This window comes from Nothoprocta perdicaria, unplaced genomic scaffold (genome assembly GCF_003342845.1).
Source record: "Nothoprocta perdicaria isolate Ctin4 unplaced genomic scaffold, notPer1 scaffold_266, whole genome shotgun sequence".
In the NCBI taxonomy this organism is placed as follows: domain Eukaryota; kingdom Metazoa; phylum Chordata; class Aves; order Tinamiformes; family Tinamidae; genus Nothoprocta; species Nothoprocta perdicaria.
In genome coordinates this window covers 708,077-726,482 of record NW_020455495.1, presented here as the reverse complement: position 1 = coordinate 726,482, position 18,406 = coordinate 708,077, and the positions used below count along the sequence as shown (strand labels likewise).

The window sequence follows — 18,406 nt, the reverse complement described above, 5'->3', positions numbered from 1 at the left end:
GGTACGCAGCAGCGTGAGAGGGTGTCAGGTCATCCCTGCGCCCCGGGAACGGGAGCGGGACAGAGCCTTCCCTGGCGTGTTTTGGTGATGCCGCTGTGAGGGCTGCCGGGGCGGAGCGGGGGGCCCTGGAGCCCGGGTTTGGGGACGGGCCTGGGGCAGCGGGTGCTGGTGGTGACGGGCGAGCAGGGCGCTCGGGGTGGGCAGGGGCTGCAGGCAGCGGCCCCCGGGCGCTCAGCGCGGCCTCGCTCGCCCCAGTCCCGCTCTCGGAGCGGGAGCGGCTGGAGCACCGGCCGGCGCTGCCCAGGGCGCTTTCCAGGCAGGAGCCAAAAGCCTCCGGGCGCCAGGGCAGAGCCTCTGCAYGCTGTGGTGCCCTGGGGGCTGCCCGGGAGCCAGGCCAGAGCTGCTGCCCTGGAGCTGGAGAACCCGCCGAGCCGTCACTGTGCCCCTGTCGAGGAGCCTGGCTCCGTCTCCTCTGCCACCTCCCCTGAGCCGTGCGAGGTTGTGTTTGCTCTGTCCAAAGCCATCTCTTCCACAGATATCTCCACTGCTCCTTGCATGACAAGTGTTCCAGGCACCGTCCGTCTCCCATGGCTGAGCTTGCYCTTGTGTGTCGTTGGCAACCTTTATTGGATGATACCTGGGTGAGATTTTATCAGGCACAGAGCAGAGGCAGATAGACCCTTCGCTGAGCGACTGGCCATACTCCTGCACAGCCCACGGTGCTGCTGCTGCTTGTGGGCTCYGCTGCTGAGCCCAGTGCTGGCTCGTGCCCAGCTTGGTGCCTGCCGGGCTCCACAGGGTCTCCTTGGCTCCCTGGCTGCCCACTCCTCCATCCCTAACATTGCAGGGTCTCTCCAAGCGCAGGGCTCTGCCTTTGTCCTTCATTTTCATGAGGTTGTTGTCAGAATCCCTCTGTCTGCTGAGGGCCCCCTGGATGGCAGCCCTGCCCCCAAACATATGGATCATGTCACCCCAAACATGTGGATCGCTTCACTCCAAACGTATGAATTGCTTCACCCCAGCGGTACCTTTCGCCTTCTCTAGGTCACTGATATGATGCTGAGCAGGGCAACGTAACCCACATCTTTCTGGCCTCCAGGCAGAATGTGCCTCACTAGCCATCGCRCTCTGAGCTCAGCCATCCCACTGTTTTTTTGGTTTTTTTTTTTTTTTTTTTAACCATCCATCAATCCAGATGAAACTCTCCTAACTTGGATACAGAAATATTGTGAGAAATAGTGTTGAAAGCCTTGCTTAAGTACATGACCTCTGCTGCTGTCCTCTTGACCTCAAAACCTTTCCTTTTATTGCAGAGTACAGTCAGGTGGGTCATGGGTGGTTTGTATGTGGCATGATGACAGTTTCTAGTCACCTTGTTAAATATGCTCCGTGGGGACCCGATCCATGGCTTTCCAAGGGGCCCAAGTGAGGCTGACGAGGCAGCTGTTCACCGAGTTGTGCTTTGGGGCATTTTGAAGATGAGCTCAACATCTGTTTTCTTCTGGTTATCAGAGATCTCCCTGGCTTTCCAAAGGTAATAGAGCAGCCTACAGGAGCACGATCCAGCTCTTAGCACTTGTTAGAGCCTGCCTGGTTCTGTGTGTGTCTGCAGACCTAGTCCTGTCAAGCAGCTCCTAACTTGCTTGTCATCTGCTGCTGGTTGTTCCCTTCCCTGTGACCCATGTTCTTAAGCAGGAGACTTGGTGTTGGAGACTGAGGCAAAGAAGACGTTGAGCACCTGAACCCTACCTGTGTCACAAAATCACTCGCTCCATTCGGCAGCAGCCTTGATTTTATCTTGTGAAGACTTTTATTACCTGTGTAGCATTAGGAGCTCTTGTGACCTTTGTCTTTGCAAGCTGCAGATGAACTTTGGCTTTTCTGATACTACCCCAAAACACTTAGGCAATATTTCTAAGTCCTCCTTGTTAGCCTGCCCTTGCTTCTGCCCCGTGTGTTATTTTCTGGCACAAGAGCTTCATGTTTCTGCTTAGTCATGCCAGCCTCCTGATGCATCTACTTGTCTTCCCAGGTATCAGGATTGGGTGTTGTGGTGATCGGGAGCAGGACTTGTAGTCCAGCCAGCTTTCCAGCAATCTTTTGCGCTTCAGAGATAAATACCTTAGGATCTCCTTTCCCAGTTTCCCGAGATCATGGAGTCTCCCTACTTCATGTCCTGGGTCTGTGCTCTGCTGCCCTCCTTCTTCAATCCTTGCATAATCTCAAACTCTTCCACGATTATTACCAACCAAAGCTGCCACAAATTACTGCTTCCCCAGCCAAGTTTTCCTGGTTAGTGAGTAGCAGATGCCGCTGTGTGTCATACCACCTTGGCCCACTCAGTACCTTTATGCAAAAGTTCTTCCCAGCACAGTGCAGAAATCTTCTAGACTGTTTGCATCATCTAGAYTGCTGTAGCGTTCTTCTGGTAAGTGTCAAATAGGTTGAAGTCCCTCATGAGAATCAGCATCTCTGATCCGTTGTTTTCTAGTCGTTTAAAAGAGGTTTTGTCCCATACCTCGCTGTGATCCCTCTTACTTGCCCCTTGTGTGATCCTGAACCACAGGCTCTCCCATGGAGTCTCATCCTTCTCATTCAGCATTGCCATGTGTCTGTGCTCTCAGGTAGTAAGCCAAACTGCCACATCCTCCCTTACTACATCTTACAAGGAACATCCTGAAGAGCATCCATCCATCCATCCATCCATCCATCCATCCATCCATCCATCCAWCCAACGCTCCATTAGCCTGCTGCTGTGTCTTTCCAGTGATGTTGTAATTCTCTGATTGCAGACAGATCTCTAGTGACTCCTGCTTGTTTCCTGGGTCGTGTGCCTTTGTTTATGGATATTTGAACTTGGTACCTGTCTGCTCTGGGTTAACATCCCTTTCTGTGCTGATTTACTACTTCCTGATCTGATTGTATTGTAATGTCCACCCCTCTCATTTCTGATTTGAACTCTGGCCAGCATGTTCAATCTGACAGTAGTTTTTTGTGATTCACAGTGTTTTTGAGATTTTTTCTTCTTCCTCCTCTGTAAGATCCAGTTGTACAGTAGAGTACTGTTTGAACTGGCAGTTGTAGGGCTTCTCCAGCTTCCTGGGCTCTTSTGATGCCTGAGAAGGGTGTGCTAGAGCAGACACCCTTGCATCTTGGTACTGTCTTTTGAAAGCAAGTGCTTATATTGGCCTTGTTAGGGAGAAAGATGCTGTCGGTTTGCTGAGAAAATGTGACCTGGAGGAAGAAGAGTAAGTAAAGTTTGTAGATGTAAAGGAATAATAAAGCAAGTTTAAAATCCCAAATATAGTATTTGTGAAGTGAGTGAAATTTGAGCTTACTTTAGTGCTRTGCTTTAGTACATTTGGAAGCTTGAACCGTTTTATTAAATTATGGAAAGTAACACAAATTCTGTGCAGAACMCTGAAATGTACATCTCAGTTTTGAGGTTTTTCTTCATGTAAGAAGTTTTACTGTCCAGTATGCTTTAAACTATACTTTTTTTTGTTTGTTACTGGGAAACTACTGAGTTTATCTTAAAAATAATAGTTGTTATTTCTGAAAATCAAGCTAGTGTGTTTTTAGCTAATGTGTTTAGCATTCTGCACAGGCTTTGACTTGAAGTTTATGTCACAATAATGCATTATTTTGTTCCTGTTCAGGGTGTTGAAACCTGTAAACTGTATATTGCTATGTAGGTGTATTAGACCTGACATTTCATTTTCACAAACCACCTTCCTTTTCCATTGCTGTAGAATTTGGCAAGTCACCTGTAAACCATGTGTGGAAATTCTTTTTCCTGAAAAGGGGGGAACGTTATTGGGTAGCTTTTGTAATCATTCTGATTTATAGTTTACAACCTTAGGAGTCCTTTCTGTGATCCGCCCTCTATCTTTATCCATTTATTGTGCATTTTGGGGCCATTTTCTTTATAAAATGATGAAGATGATGAGATAGTTAGAAGATTGCACCCGCTGTTTTTGTCTGTAAAGAGCAGTGACAGCCAGGGTTTTACAGGGGTTTGTTTTGTTCTCCCTTTCCTTTGCTCCCGTGCACTTGCAGGAAGTTGGCAGGATGCACACTCTTCATCACGGGTGCGAGCCGGGGCATTGGCAAAGCCATCGCCTTGAAGGCTGCCAGGGACGGTGCCAACGTTGTCATAGCTGCCAAGACAGCCGAGCCCCATCGCAGCCTCCCGGGAACCATCTACACTGCTGCCAAAGAGAGTAAGTCGTACCAGATGAGCTTGGATGGGTGGGTCCATAATCCTAGCTTCATATCCACGAGTGGAAGTGTCACTTCATGAGAAGTGAACTGGGTGCTTTAATGGGCAAGGTCAACAGCTTGAGACTGTCATTTCCACTGTCTTCTTGAAAGATGTAATTGAATGAGAGATTCTTAGTAATCTGCTTTTTTTTGTTCAGTTTGAGAGCAAATTTTTAAAAGTCTTGTTTTCTAACTATGCAGTTGAAGAAGCTGGAGGAAAGGCACTGCCATGCGTTGTAAATGTGAGGGAGGAAGAACAAATTATTAAGGCTGTGGAGAAGGCTGTGAAGACTTTCGGAGGTATGTTAGGGTATAGGGAGAAGCTACTTGTTAAMAGACAAATTTTTCAAATTTTGGAATAACAATAACAAAGTAAGCTTATTCGTGCATTGTATCCTAAAATTATGGTGTGAGACTATTTCTTTTTTTAAACCAGGCATTGATATTCTGGTGAACAATGCAAGCGCCATCTCTTTGTCCGGCACTTTGGAAACAGAGACAAAGAAGGCCAATCTCATGATGGATGTCAATGTTCGAGGAACCTACCTTACGTAAGTGCTGAGATAGGGCAGCAGGAGTGGTTACGGAAAACAGAGTTTTACTCTGGTTTGTGCTATCTCATTACCTAGTGTTCAAGTGAAAGTATTGTACAGAATCATGTAAAATTGCTCAGTTACTGCCTGATTGTTTGAAATTAACATTTTCAAGAACTAAGTGGCACCTGTTGGTTAGAACAAGTAATGAATGCAGAAGAAATGAATTTCTTTTTCATGGGGAGTTGCCAATGACATTGCTGTTGTTCCGAATAATGTACCTTTAGTAGCAGTAAATCTGGGCCTTGCTGCTGTTGTCACTAAAGACTCTTAAGCCCCCTCTGCAGGTAGCAAACAGATAGACTAGTGTGTTTCTGTCAAATGGAGTTGCAGCATGGCTTTGATAAATGCTGTCTGTTCTCTTATTTCATTCCAAGCAAAATGGTTAACTGTGTGTGAACTTTAGCTGCAGTTTCTTCTTTGACACCTTCCTTAAGTATCTTGAGAGCCAGCAAATAACATAAATAACATAAACATTCTTTGAACATATTCTTCAAAGTACTGGTGTTTTTAAAATCAGTGAAATGATTTGTCATTGAAGGAGTTAAAGAATACATTGCATAGCACTCTTCTGAACTAGCAAGACACCTGCACAATATGTGGAAGGCGAGTGAGTGAGAGAAATATACTTGCAGAGTTGATTTTTTACATCCACTCCATGTTGTTTACTTCTGAAAGTCTGTAAGTGGTTCAGTGCTCACAAGGGAGGATTGTCTTCGCAACCTGGTATTCAGTAAAACCTCTTGCTGGATCTCTGGGTAGGTTCCATGGTTATTGGCAAACTCCTTTTTATTGATTTGCTTGTTTAYTTATTTATTTTTATCCTCAGCAGTGGCACTTTCTTGAGGGTGACATTTAGCTATTCCAAGTTAGGGGAGTACTCTTAAAGTCATCTTTTAAAGTCATACAGAAAAAAAGCATGTTGCTGCAAATGGAAATATGCATGAAATATGACTGCCTCTCAAGGGAATTTGCAGATGGTCTTTGTCATTGCTTTTATAAGCAAAAATTGGGAAAACGTAGCCAAACATTTCAGCCTTTTCTTCATCTTGCTCTGTATGTAGATTTGGTCAGTAGTTCCAAGAGATTTGTTATCAGTTTAATGTTGAAAATATTATACTACCTATAAAAATTGGTGGGTTTTTTTTTTTTTTTGGTGCTGTAGCAGAGGTATGGCAAACCTCTCATCTTGCAGAATATATCTGTTGGCGTGCTGTCAGCTCATGTACCTTAARCCAATGTGAATCATCTCTTAGTGAACTTCACACTGTTGCTGAAAAAAGCGCATTTAAAGAAGTGATGAAAGATAGTGTTTAATTTAATGACACTGCTGTTGTASGTATCACTTTTGTGGCCAACACTAGGCATGTATCCTGCTGAAATGTATATAAATATACRTATTTATAAATGTATAAAGTGGACCACTGTCCACTTGATTTTGTCCACTTTGATTTAAAAAATTGATTGATTTCTAGCACAGATTAAATATAAACATGTATCTTAGGTGCACAGTGACAGTCTCTTATATAAAAGTGAGAGCTATGATTTACAGGGACATGTTCCTCTTTTGCACTGTAAATTCTAAGTAAAAATAGGTGCCTCTTCCAGTTAGCAGATAATAGATTTCCAGTATTGCTTGGAGTGAATTTCGTTACACACTATTATTTCTGTAACATGATTTTAAAGAAAAAATGTTGTGCAATTAGAAGAGATGATGTATTTATGATTATAAGACACACTGTGCTGATAACTTGACTATAGTTTTGTTGTATTAACCAAAATTATTATAAGGAAATGATGGCTTCTGAGCATTTGGAAAATGTGCTTTTACTAGCTGCAGCAGCACTGGAAGATGTGACCCAATTTGCAGGTGCAACTAACTGTTCTAGAGAATGAGATAGGCCGGATTTTTATTTACTGTTGCTGTTCTTTGTGTGAGTTAATCAAATAATTGGAATGAGGGCAGAGTTTTAGCCTAGTGACAGACCTTTGCRTAAATGGAAATAGTGGTGGGTCTGATAGAAATTTTTTACCTTGTTCTGACTTCTACCCTTAGGTCTAAAATATGCCTTCCTCACTTGAGAAAGAGTAAGAACGCCCACATCCTGAATCTCAGCCCACCGCTTAATATGAATCCCGTCTGGTTCAAAAATCACTGTGGTAGGTAATGTTCAGTGTCTTTTTTATTTTATTTTTTATAACTCCATTAAAAACAGATGAAATGTGCAGGAGTGACAGTTCTGGATGCTAGGTCTTGTATATTTAGCTATAAATATGTACTGGCACTAACAGTTCTTCAGTATATTCTGTGCCTTGCATGAAAAGAATTGTTTTGGCAGGAGGTAATGCAGGTTTCATGGCCCAGTATGTCCTTTAAAGTTTTGAAGAAAGCTATGTAGGTAAGAATTGCTGCTGCTTATGGGGAATTCAAGATGATTTCTGTTCCAAACGGAGATAGCGAATTGATATCGATTTTCTTACTGTTTCAGTTTTCCATTTGATTTAGTAGAAATAAAACTCAATGGTTGACTTTTAAAATTAGAAGTAATTCTGATGAAGAAGTGAGTTCCCTATTCTGTTTTGAAATTAAAATATACATTGTTCCTTTCAAACCTGTACCTTTCAGTGGTGGACAGTTGCACTCCAGCATGGGACTGTTGTCATAAATTCCCACATCAAGGCTCGCTCCTTTCTCTTCCTTTCTGGAACATAGCAGGAGGGATATAGAGTTACTTTGTTTTAGTTACTTTCTTTCTTCCTTTCATTCCCTCCCCCCCCACACTCCGCATAGATCATTAGTCTGGTCGTAAGCAGTTTGGGGTCTTGTGCTTTGGTTTTTTGGAAAAGTCTGATAGCTCTGTCACAGTGCTCTGGTAATGAMAAAATAATGTGCAGTTAAACTTCAGTCATTGATTTGGTTTGTTAAAATCATAGCTTACGTTTTAATCCTAGACAAAAACATATGGCAGACTAGCTCAGGTCTGATAGTGTATGTATATTTTTAGTCTAGCAATGTGCCATTTTGTCCTAAGAGACTTACCTTTCCTCATGAACCAGTAACTTTTCTGTTCTCAGTAATTAAAAGTTTGAACTTGAATATCCAATTTTTATCATACCAAACACTGTTTTTGCTTTTCTTCATACTTTTCATTTTAGCTTACACCATTTCTAAATATGGGATGTCCATGTGTGTCTTGGGAATGGCAGAAGAATTTAGAGGAGAAGTTGCTGTCAATGCTTTATGGCCTAAAACAGGTGATTTTTTTTTTTTTTTGTGATACTAATAACTAATTTTTGTATTTTATCTTGTATGGCATGATTTATTTGGCTTTGAGTAAACTTTAGACTATATTGAAATTAATTCACAATATTGAATAGCTCTCTTGTATGTTCTCTGTTCATCTCATATAGGTGGTGTTATTTATTCAGTAAATATCAGTAGATAAAAGCCACTTGGACTCAAACTGATCTTTGGCCAGTTGATTGCAAACCATTCAGCCCTTGTGGCTTGCCTGTGCTCCCTCTCAGGTGCCCTGAGTTCTGGTTTGTATGGAATCACTAAAATGCTAACATGCTTAGATTAATGTGCATCAAACATCTGTATGTAGTAATGCTTAGAAGTCCTTGGTACTTAGTTTAGAAAGATCTAGATGGAGCTGATATAGCTATATAAGTGGAGCAGGGCCAGGGGTGGAAATTCCAGTATTTTTATGCGTACTAGTGCAGCAGTTTTTCACAGAACCCCCTGGCTTTGCCTGCTGCTCGTAGGAAATCAGAGTGCATGCCCAGGCACCATCACGTGCAAAGGTTCAAGACTTTTTCTCTATGGTTATCATACTGGATCTGTACTTTGCAATTTAGTTCCTCCTCCCGCCTCAAGAAAGAGAGAAAGAGTGGCTTTTGAATTGAAGGAAGATTCAGTTTACAAATGGCAACATCATATTGTAATTCGTCTTTGTTCATATAGTTCTTTCTCTGTGAGATGCTGCAAATTTAAAAAGACATGAAGCTTTCTACAAGGCCAGAAGTTCTCCATGCAGAGGGAGATCTGTGTTGCTAAATCTTTTCTTACTCATTCAGGTTAAATGTTAGAAACATTATACATAAATTCTCTTAAGTTTTTATAAATGAGTGATGCTTCCATGACAACTATTACTATGCCCTCTATACTGTAGGAGGGGATAATAATGATGATTGTCTAGAATAAGCCAAAGTTTCAAAACTGTTTATGTATAAAAGTGAGGAAGTTAACTGCTTCCATGTGATCATACATAGAGATATGAGAGTTACAGATTTAGATATCACATTCTGTGAAATGAAAAAATCTACTACAATCTCTTACGAATGTGATTGGGCTCAGCACTGGTGGTTATTACTTTACTAGTATGGATAGGAACTCCTTGATATTGGTTAATCAGACTGTTTAGGATAAACTAATGTTTGTTAAATACATCAAAATGTGCTGGCAGAAAGACAGCAGGAGCTCTCTGCTTCCCCAGAAATAAGAGGGAGCCTCCTGACTGGAGGAGGGGAGACCTCCTGCCCAAGTGTGGCTCTGTGTGAACAGCAGATGTGTGCTGGGAGCCGTAGGGTACACATGTGTGTGCACGGAGTCGTAGGGYGCACGACTCTCCGTGTGCTTTGATTGAAGAAGAGTGGGCACTTTCTGCGACGCAAGGAGAAGGATGCGCAGTGAGAAGGCAAAGCGGGAGCTGCTCGGAGCCCTTGTGCCCGTGTCAAACGGAGCAATGTCAGCTGGTGACAGGAGAGTGACTCTGGGAGGGCGAACGGGTTAGTGTGTCCTTACGGACTGGAAAGTGTTCATCAGCTGTACCTGGAATGTTTGGTTAGAGGGTGTGACTGGAACCATCGCTTAGCCATAAAGTTATCTAAAAAAAAAAAAATTCAAAAACATGGCACAGGTAGTATCCCAGAGGACCAAAACGAGGTTCATGTCTTTTTCTCCTTTTGGAAGATGAGGGAAATTGTGTGTGTTTTGTGTACTACACTAATTTGTGTGGAGTAATTTGTGTGTATTGCCGTGTACTGTATGTATTTGCCATCTGTCTTGGATAGGTTTCCATTATAGCACAGGCAGTTTTGCTGATTTTAAAATAAGAAAATTAGATTGATCAAAACTATATGAAATCTAATCCTCATCACAGAAGGGTAAAATAAGCCTTGAAAAATGAGTAGACCAGATCAGCCACTTCTCCAGAACACCCTTTGAGTAGGATCTCCCTAGCAGCATTTAAGACTGTCTTTTCTTTTCCCTGTTCTTACTGGGAAGGTGAATGATGCATCGAACAGATGAATTCTGTGCAACACCTGTTCTTTGCTTGTTAAAGGATATTATCATCATTTCTGCATTGCAGCTGCTGTTTGTATAGAGGGTGAGCACTAGATGGAGGACAAAGTGTTCCTAAGATCTGGTTTATCCTTCCAGCTCCCGGACCTGCCGACCTCTGCTGTAGGAAAGAGTTTGTGAATCCACCCTGGAACAGAAGGGAGGGACAGAGTCTGTTGAATCTTGAACCATAGATGGGAAGAAATCATAAGGCAAAACTGTATGATAGAAAGCCAATAATATGGCAGGTGCCAAAAGCTTGGAACACAAAAAGCCTTTTTTGTGTGTGTAGAAGAGGATAAAAGTAAAGTGAAGTAGATGCCTAAATTTGGAAGTGTCAGTTAAAGGCTAGTTAAAATATTTAGTGCCACAATGTTAACTTTTCTGTGAGGAAAAGTAAGGAAGACAATGGAACGGTTCAGTAGTTAGTAGAATTAGCTAATATCAGAACCAAAAGCACAGGAGACCTGAGATCATCCTTTCTGTGAAGTATTGAATAAGTTATTCAAACCTTTCCTATTCAGTTTCTCATCTTTATTTGACAGTAGACATTGCTATCTCACAAGATTTATTGCAAGGTTGAAATTAAGCAAGGAGACATTCAACATGGCTGTCACAGAATAAAACACCGATTGATTACTGATACCATACATTCATTCTGAGAAGGATGGTTATTCTGTTATTTTTTCATGTCCAGAATAATCTGGAAGAATCCATGAGGGAAAAGRCTAGTGCAGATGCATGTACAGTGATGAGTGGGATGTGTTAAGATGCCTTTCCACATTATTATTCTTTGTGGTTCTGTAAATAGCTTTTGTTTTTCACTGGCACTTGAAAAGAATTATTTGTTGGTTGGTAGCATTGCATTTCTTTGTCTTCTATTCTTTCCTTTCTTGTTAAAGAAGAGTAATGTTGGTTAACCTGTCGGGCAAGAGATGGGAATACATAGTCACCAATGGGTGTTTTCTTTTTCTTTCCAGCCATTTATACAGCTGCTATGGACATGCTGGGAGGAAGTGGAGTAGAAAAACAGTGCAGGAAAACTGACATCCTTGCAGATGCTGCATATTGCATCTTAACAAAACCAAAAACCTTCACTGGAAACTTTGTTATTGATGAAACTCTCTTGAGAGAAGAAGGAGTTAAGGACTTTGATGTCTATGCAATTGCACCAGGTAAAACAGTTCCTTCAGTTGCGAAGTTCAGTAAGGAAGGCTATTTCGGATAGCAGGGGTTTGTTCTGTTTTCTTTTGGTGATTATGGTGGCGTTATTCATAGAGATTATTAAGTTTGTTCTGTAATAAAGTTCTTTTAGTTCTTTAGCTCTTTTGCCTCAAATTCAGAAAAYGTGTTTCTGGAAACTAAGGCTGTAATCATTAAGTGCCTGTTAAATAAAAACAATCCATTAAGAAGCAGGAAATGCACTATGTAGAGTATGTGTATACATTATACGTGTGTGTAAATATTACTATTTATCCTCTGTTAAGATGATTTCTGTTCTTATTTGTGTGATTTTCATTGCAAACTTAAGAATTCTGATTTGAAATGAAGGAAAATCTAAAAARTCAAATGTATGACTTTGCCTTATTGCTAGCCTGTTTTTCCTTCAGACTACRGTTTTATTTATTTGCAAAATACAAAATTTTGTGAATAGAAAATTTCATACAAAATTGGTTCTCACTCATGCAGTACTATTGGACTTTATTTGGAATTTTTTTTTCACCCCACTCTACTTTAGGTCACCCTCTGTTACCTGACTTCTTCTTGGATGCTGAGCCTGATGTGATTGGAATGAAACTAGAACAGCATGGTAGGGAAAGCACTGTATATAAAAGTTGGTCAGTGACTATTGTATCTGATCATATTTAATGTCATTCATATTTCAGTTATTTTTGTTTTCTCACAAGTGCTTGGGCTGCAGTCAAACTAGTTTACAAAACATTTTCTCATTTGGCGTGCATAATTTATGGAAGTGTTGCAGTGTGTCTATACTTCATGTTTAGAAATAATGTTGTCTTCCACAGGACTTTGATTTTTATATGATGGAAGTTTCAGTGCCCTGCTTTTAAAAATCCTATTTTAACTATTGGAATTTCAAAGTTGTAGTAGGAAAAAAAAATAAGTAGCAAAAAGCACATTTTGCAGAATAGTCATATGATCTATCCGATTTAAAAAAAAAAAAAAGTGAAGCAGAGCATCCATTGCTTCTTAGATGAATATTAAACGATTTAGACATATGTGTATGTCTGATAGGTGAACTAGTAGAAAAATCTTTAGAAAATCATTAGTTTTGGTGTTTTGAAAGCTGTAGTTTGAATGTTAGAGGGCAAATAAGAATTYTGGATAGATTTTACGGGAGTCTGAAATTACATACAACAGAAAGGTAGAAGGAGGCTGTATTGGAACAGATCATCTCCTTTATCTTTAGAATCAGTACATTATGTATTATCAGGAGAATTGTAAACACACTTTGTGAGCAGATATTTCTGTTAAAGAAAAACAAGTATTTTGCATTTTACAGAGACAAGAATTTATTTCTTGTAGGTGCTTCTCCAGTACTCAAAGAGGAAAAGAAATCAAGTCGACCTAAACATGAAGGACCAGATGGAGCTAAGGTTAATTTAGAACCTGCTTCAGCCAAGCCGCTGAGCCCTGTTGCAGAAACATTTAGAGTTATCCAAGGAGCAATAACTGAAGATTTTGTGAAGGCTATTCAGGGCGTCTTCCTGTTTGAATTATCTGGTAAGTCTTTTATTTATTAAATCTTCACATGCTCACGTTTATAGCAAAATGCCTTTGGCATTGTCATATAGAAACAAAATGGCTTTTGTCACACTCTGTGTAATACTACTTAACAGGAACAACTTCAGTGAATGTAGGAATTGCTGCTCCTGCCTTTGGGTTCTTCTGCACATGTCCCCTGATAGGTGGTGGGGATAGAGGGCATCTGCAAAAGGCTGGATTTGCCATATAGAAAGTGTGGGGAAGATGCAAATTTCTTGCGAAGCACTTCAGGGTGAAATGCAAAATGTAAAAATAAAATAGCTGTCTTTCCTGCATGGTCACATGTTCTCGCTGCTCTGTTGAGGTGATGATGGAGGCACTTGGTACATTGACCTGAAGACCAAAGGTGGGAGCGCTGGCTCGGGCAAGCCCCCTGTGAAGGCTGATGTGGTTATGAGCATGTCAAGTGCCGACTTTGTGAGGATGTTCACAGGTGAGTGACAGACACATTTAACAAAGAGGGGGCAGTTGCTTGTGCCTAGAAGTCATTTGAATGACTGATTAATAAGCCTTCCTTATGGGATGAGATACGGACTTTGTGTGGCTCAAGTAAAGGTAGGAAATAACTCCTTTGATCTTTCTTAACTCTTACAGTCTGACAATAAAAAGACGATACAAATTTTTACTGCTCTATTAAGTAGCTGTAATTTCTTTTGTGGTGGGTGCCGCATCAGAAATGGCTCGGTCAGGCTGCTGAGCTTTTTTCCACCCATGTTTAGTATTTGTCCTGCATATTCTGAATATACATACTGYTTTCAGAGAGCGCCCAAAGCATTTGCTTTATTCAGATGCACTGATACAGCAGACAATGAAGGGTTTCATTTTTGCATTCATGCCTTACATTTTTGGTTGTTCTTGAAATAACAAATAATCTCCTTTTGCATCCCCACATTTAATTCCTGCTAATAAAACTAATAAATAAGATGTGATTCTTATGGAACTTTGTAGCAAAATAAACTAGTTTGTTTSTTTTCTCCTTCTGCCCAAAGCCCAAGTCATATGATCCTGGCTCAGTTGAGATCATTTGTAATCTAATCTTCAGTTAAGTAATAGCATACAAAAGCTGATGCAATTCTGTGCTCTTTGTGAATTTGTTTTATTTGTGGAAAATACTTCAATAGTGAAAACGGCAGGATGTCATCCTTTCTGTAATGTTTTGAGACTATATCATAATTCTGATTTTCAGGTTTATCACTATTCAAAATCTTTGAATAGCTCCTCTAGTAGGACTCGGGGAAAAAAAAGTCAAAAGATGTAGATTAATTCTGATAAAAGAAACTCTTAAGTTTGATTTATTTGTGTTTAGTATATAGATAAAAATACCAAATTTTTATCAAAGAGAAATGCCTAAAGAACTGGTAGATTTCCTTGTAATGATATCACTGTTTCCTGTGTGACTGCTTCCTGATGGATTTGTTTCCTCTTTTTAGGTAAACTAAAGCCAACCATGGCCTTCATGTCAGGAAAATTAAGGATCAGTGGTAACATGGCATTAGCAATGAGGCTGGAAAAGATGCTGGTACAGCTCAACTCCAAGCTGTAAGGGGAAAGGCTTACTAGTAGAACATTGGCCTTTCAAATAAAACCGTAGTGCTGTTTTGAAATGATAATTCTTGCTTTGATACAACATAACATGTATATACAAAATGTGAAATTTTTATAGAAAAAATAACTCTGATTAAGACAAGATGTTTGTGGTTATACAGATTACTTCTCTAAAATATACTTGCTAGGCTGCAGATACTTCATTTATTCTCTCTTCCTCAGGATTGTTTTGAGTCGTGGTTGTTGCCTTTGTGATGAGGGGCATCTGGATTTTCTTACAAATGTCAGTTTTCTGACAGGCTTATGTAAGTGCCATGAAGAAAGTCCTGTGCTGGTTTGGAAATGGAAGCAATATTGTCACTTTAAGGAGGCTAAATCCCTGTATTAAAAGGCCACCTCAGTAACTCTTCTGCTTTCCAGGTTCTTGTAGCTCTGGATTGCACTGTGCTGTGCTGCAGAGACATACCCTGGGTGATATGTGAGTGTTCTCTCTGTGCAAGGGCTGTGTGCTTTCTGCCACAGGTAGKCAAAGGGCAGAGAAGTGCTGAAAAGACAGAACAAATTTTAATTAATGCACCACGTAGCCTCTCACGTTAATGTGATTATTCTAGCAACACTGCATTTCTCAATGCTGTCAGTGTTAGAAGCTGAATTTAAGATGAATGTTTCAGCCAAATTCAATGTGCCCAGAAAAACTCTCAGATTATGTTGTTCGGTTTCAAAATGTTTTTAACCCTTCAGTCACATAGCAGTGTTTTAAAAAGGAGTATTTTAAACATACAAAAAAGCATTTTTGTGACATATTGAAGTAACAGCACTGTTCATCAAGGTGCACAATTATTAACAGTGACGAAAATAATATCTTGTAGAGCATAGTATCAAGAGACCTATGTTTCATTCTTATTTCTGCCCCTGGCCTGCTAGGTGATCATGGATAATTGTCTTTGCCTCCAGATACCTCACTTTCTGTCTAAAAAAGATTATGTTTGTGCCTCTTTCTAAAATGCACTTTTGGTAAAAGCCATGCTTAAGCCTTGAGTGTTACTGTAATACTAAATGAACAACACTTTGTTTTTCTTTATAACTTTCTATAACAATTAAAAATATCCCAAAATTATGATGTTTTGATGTTTTCTTTTCATTTTTTCCACTGTTACCAAAGTGTGCTTTACTACTTCAAACAGCAGAACTAACAGAACCTGCTTTTTTGCAGTGTTGTCTTGTGTTTAAATTAGCTGACATCTTGAGATAATAGTTTTGATGAAAAATTTTTGCAAGTGTAGGGTACACGTAATATCTTTTTGGTCTACCGTAAGAGTTGAATTCAACACTAAGTAGGATGAAGCGTCCAATGTACCCTGTGTTTGAGTTACAGGATAGCCTGGGTATCTGCTTTGCTGAGTGGGTCCGCTGTGAATGCCACATGTTTATTATATGTTGAGTGTTATGACTCTTGTACAAAACATGTCTGTCAATGTCATTTATTGGTGTCATTTATCCAGACTGGCACCAAGCTGCTATAGATRGGCCTTGGTGTTTTTCCCTCAGTACTGTTGTTTCCACGGGAGCTCTCCATGCTCTTCTGGGAACCGCAGGCTGATGCTGCAGCCCATGTGGCCGTGGTGGGGAGAAGGACAGGGATTACTGTGTCCAAGACTTTGACCATTATAAGGTAGCAAGAAAAAAGAAACGTGGAACATTTGGGCTTCAGTGTTGATGCTCTGATCCAGCCTGCATGTGCATCTGCAGCAGCATCACTGTGTATGTGGGAAAGTACTGTGCCTTCCATGCTCTGGTCCCTCACCCTCAGGGTCCTTTGGATAACTGGCCCTCTGGCTGAGCTGTGGGATGGGTACTTTGGGAACTGGTGATACTGAGTGTTATGAATACTTATCTCTTCATTCYGAACTTCTCATTATGCCAATCCAGGACTTTCTGCTGTAAACAGACAGGGCTGTGATACATGCAAGGCACCTTTGCCCCCTTAGGACAAGAGCAGCACTGGGTGTTGTATGGAAAATGCTGGGGCTATTTGCATTCCACAGAGGGTTTCCAGGTGAAGGCAGAAAATGTGTTTCTTTTTAAGCTCTTGTTTACTTCACAGCTCTTTTTTTTTTTTTAAGTACTAAACCAACTGTGGTTCTTCTGTTTAGCTCAGTGACTGCAGAGAATGTTATGGCTCCTCTGGACAACAGCTTCACTCAGCTAATGAATGAAGAAGGTAGCTCCAGTACCTCCCTAAGGTACAGATGCGATACATATGCCTCTTATCACAGAGTGGTGGAGGTTGGAAAGGACCCCTAGAGATCATCTAGTCCAACCCCTGCTCCAGCAGGGACACCCAGAGCACGGGGCACAGGGCGGCATCCAGGTGGGTTTGGAGACCTCCAGAGGAGCCTCCACACCTTCCTGGGCAGCCTGTGCCAGGGCTCTGTCACCCTCACAGTTGAGGTTTACTTCTTTTTCCCAGAGCATTGTTCACTTTGTGGCTGTTGGCACTTGYCCTATCGTTGGCCACCACTGAAAAGATTCTGGCCCCGTCCCCTTGACACCATCCCTTGTACTGATGAGATCCTGCTCGGCCTTCTCTGCTCCAGTCCAAACAGCCCCTGCTGTCTCAGTATCTCCYAAGAAGAGAGATGCTGCTGTCCTGTCATCATCTTGGCAGCCCTGCACTGTGTTCTCTGTGTGCTCCATGCCTGCCCGGAGCCCCGCCAGGTCCGYGCAGAGGGCAGGATCTCCCTCCCCGTGCTGGTGCTGCTGCCTGATGGCCGCACGGGCACTGCTGGCTCCCGGGGCCCACCAGTCTGCCCAGCTCCTCCCGCTCAGAGCGGGTCCTGCTGTGTAGGGTCGTGCTGGCGCCTGGGGCCGCTCCTCCCTCGGTGCGGGACCCTGCGCCTCGTTGTGGCAGTGAACAGGACTAACAGGAGGAAACGTCAGCCTGTGGCCGGTRCACGGGGACTCCCTCTTGGCTCGTTTTGGTAGTTTCATGACTGCTCCCGTGTGTGTTTTTGCCGTGGTTTCTCACAACTGGACTCGGGTTTTCTCGTCTCCTCRGCAGTGCCAGGAGAGGGAGCATTTGCCACACGGCGCTCCGCTCCATCCCGCAGCAGCTCCGRCCGCTCGGCTCCCTCATCCCGGCCTGCAGCCGCCCCAGCGCAAAGCCCCGCTCTGCGCCCGGGCCCACAGCTGGGCCCATGGCTGGGCCTACGCCTGTGCCCATGGCTGGGTCCACAGCCGGGCCTACGGCTGGGCCCACGCGGGCTGGATGCGGGGCAAGACCTGCCCCCGATCCGCCTTTCCTCCCTTCAGGGGCGAGGGAATAGGCGGGCTTGTGCAACGAGGTCCTTGTCTGCCCCTCGCCCAACTTCACCCGTGACTCCGCACACCAGGGCCAAGGGACTCGGGTTCCCACTGCCCCACCAAAATCATGGAAGCATTATGCATTTCCAGGGCAAGAAGTGCATGGTTCAATCATATGGAATTGTATGTATGTCACAGGACATTAAAAAAAGGTCTTGCCAGCCAGCTTTTTTTTTTTTTTTTTTTCCCTTGGTGCTTCTCCAGTACCTCTGGCATAATAAAAATAACCATTTTTAATATTTTTGGCTGGGAGAAATGCAGAAATGAAATTTTATTTGAATCTGGGAAGATTTTCTGTACTGTAGAGTAGGCTTTCTCAAATAGCCTTTTTTTGTACTTTGTGTGGAGTTCTGTAAATTCTGCATTTTTTATGCCTATTTCAGAAAGAACAGCTGTTACCTTCTAGGGTTTGTTATACCATATGCCCCCAGAGAGTATGTTTAGAAATTTCCAAAATCTAGATGAAATGCATGACATATTGTTGTAACGTTTAAATATAGTCCAGGATGAT

General features: G+C 42.0%; 1 protein-coding gene across 1 annotated transcript; it reads left to right on the top strand.

Moving 5' to 3' along the window:
* The first annotated feature begins 615 nt into the window (after nt 1–615).
* Nucleotides 616–15,610, top strand: HSDL2 (hydroxysteroid dehydrogenase like 2). The gene is made up of 11 exons (XM_026040787.1): nt 616–641; nt 4,060–4,223; nt 4,465–4,563; nt 4,700–4,814; nt 6,913–7,016; nt 8,013–8,111; nt 11,184–11,378; nt 11,942–12,013; nt 12,748–12,945; nt 13,292–13,420; nt 14,418–15,610. Exons 1-11 carry the CDS (start codon nt 631–633, stop codon nt 14,528–14,530), a joined length of 1,299 nt encoding a protein of 432 aa, XP_025896572.1. The 5' UTR covers nt 616–630; the 3' UTR covers nt 14,531–15,610.
* The last annotated feature ends 2,796 nt before the right edge of the window (nt 15,611–18,406 follow it).

What these genes read in the sequence shown, in the direction of transcription:
- HSDL2 (XM_026040787.1), top strand. An exon ending in CTACACTGCTGCCAAAGAGA is followed by an intron (nt 4,224 to 4,464) that starts GTAAGTCGTACC and finishes CTAACTATGCAG; the next exon opens with TTGAAGAAGCTGGAGGAAAG. An exon ending in TGCTTTATGGCCTAAAACAG is followed by an intron (nt 8,112 to 11,183) that starts GTGATTTTTTTT and finishes TTTTCTTTCCAG; the next exon opens with CCATTTATACAGCTGCTATG.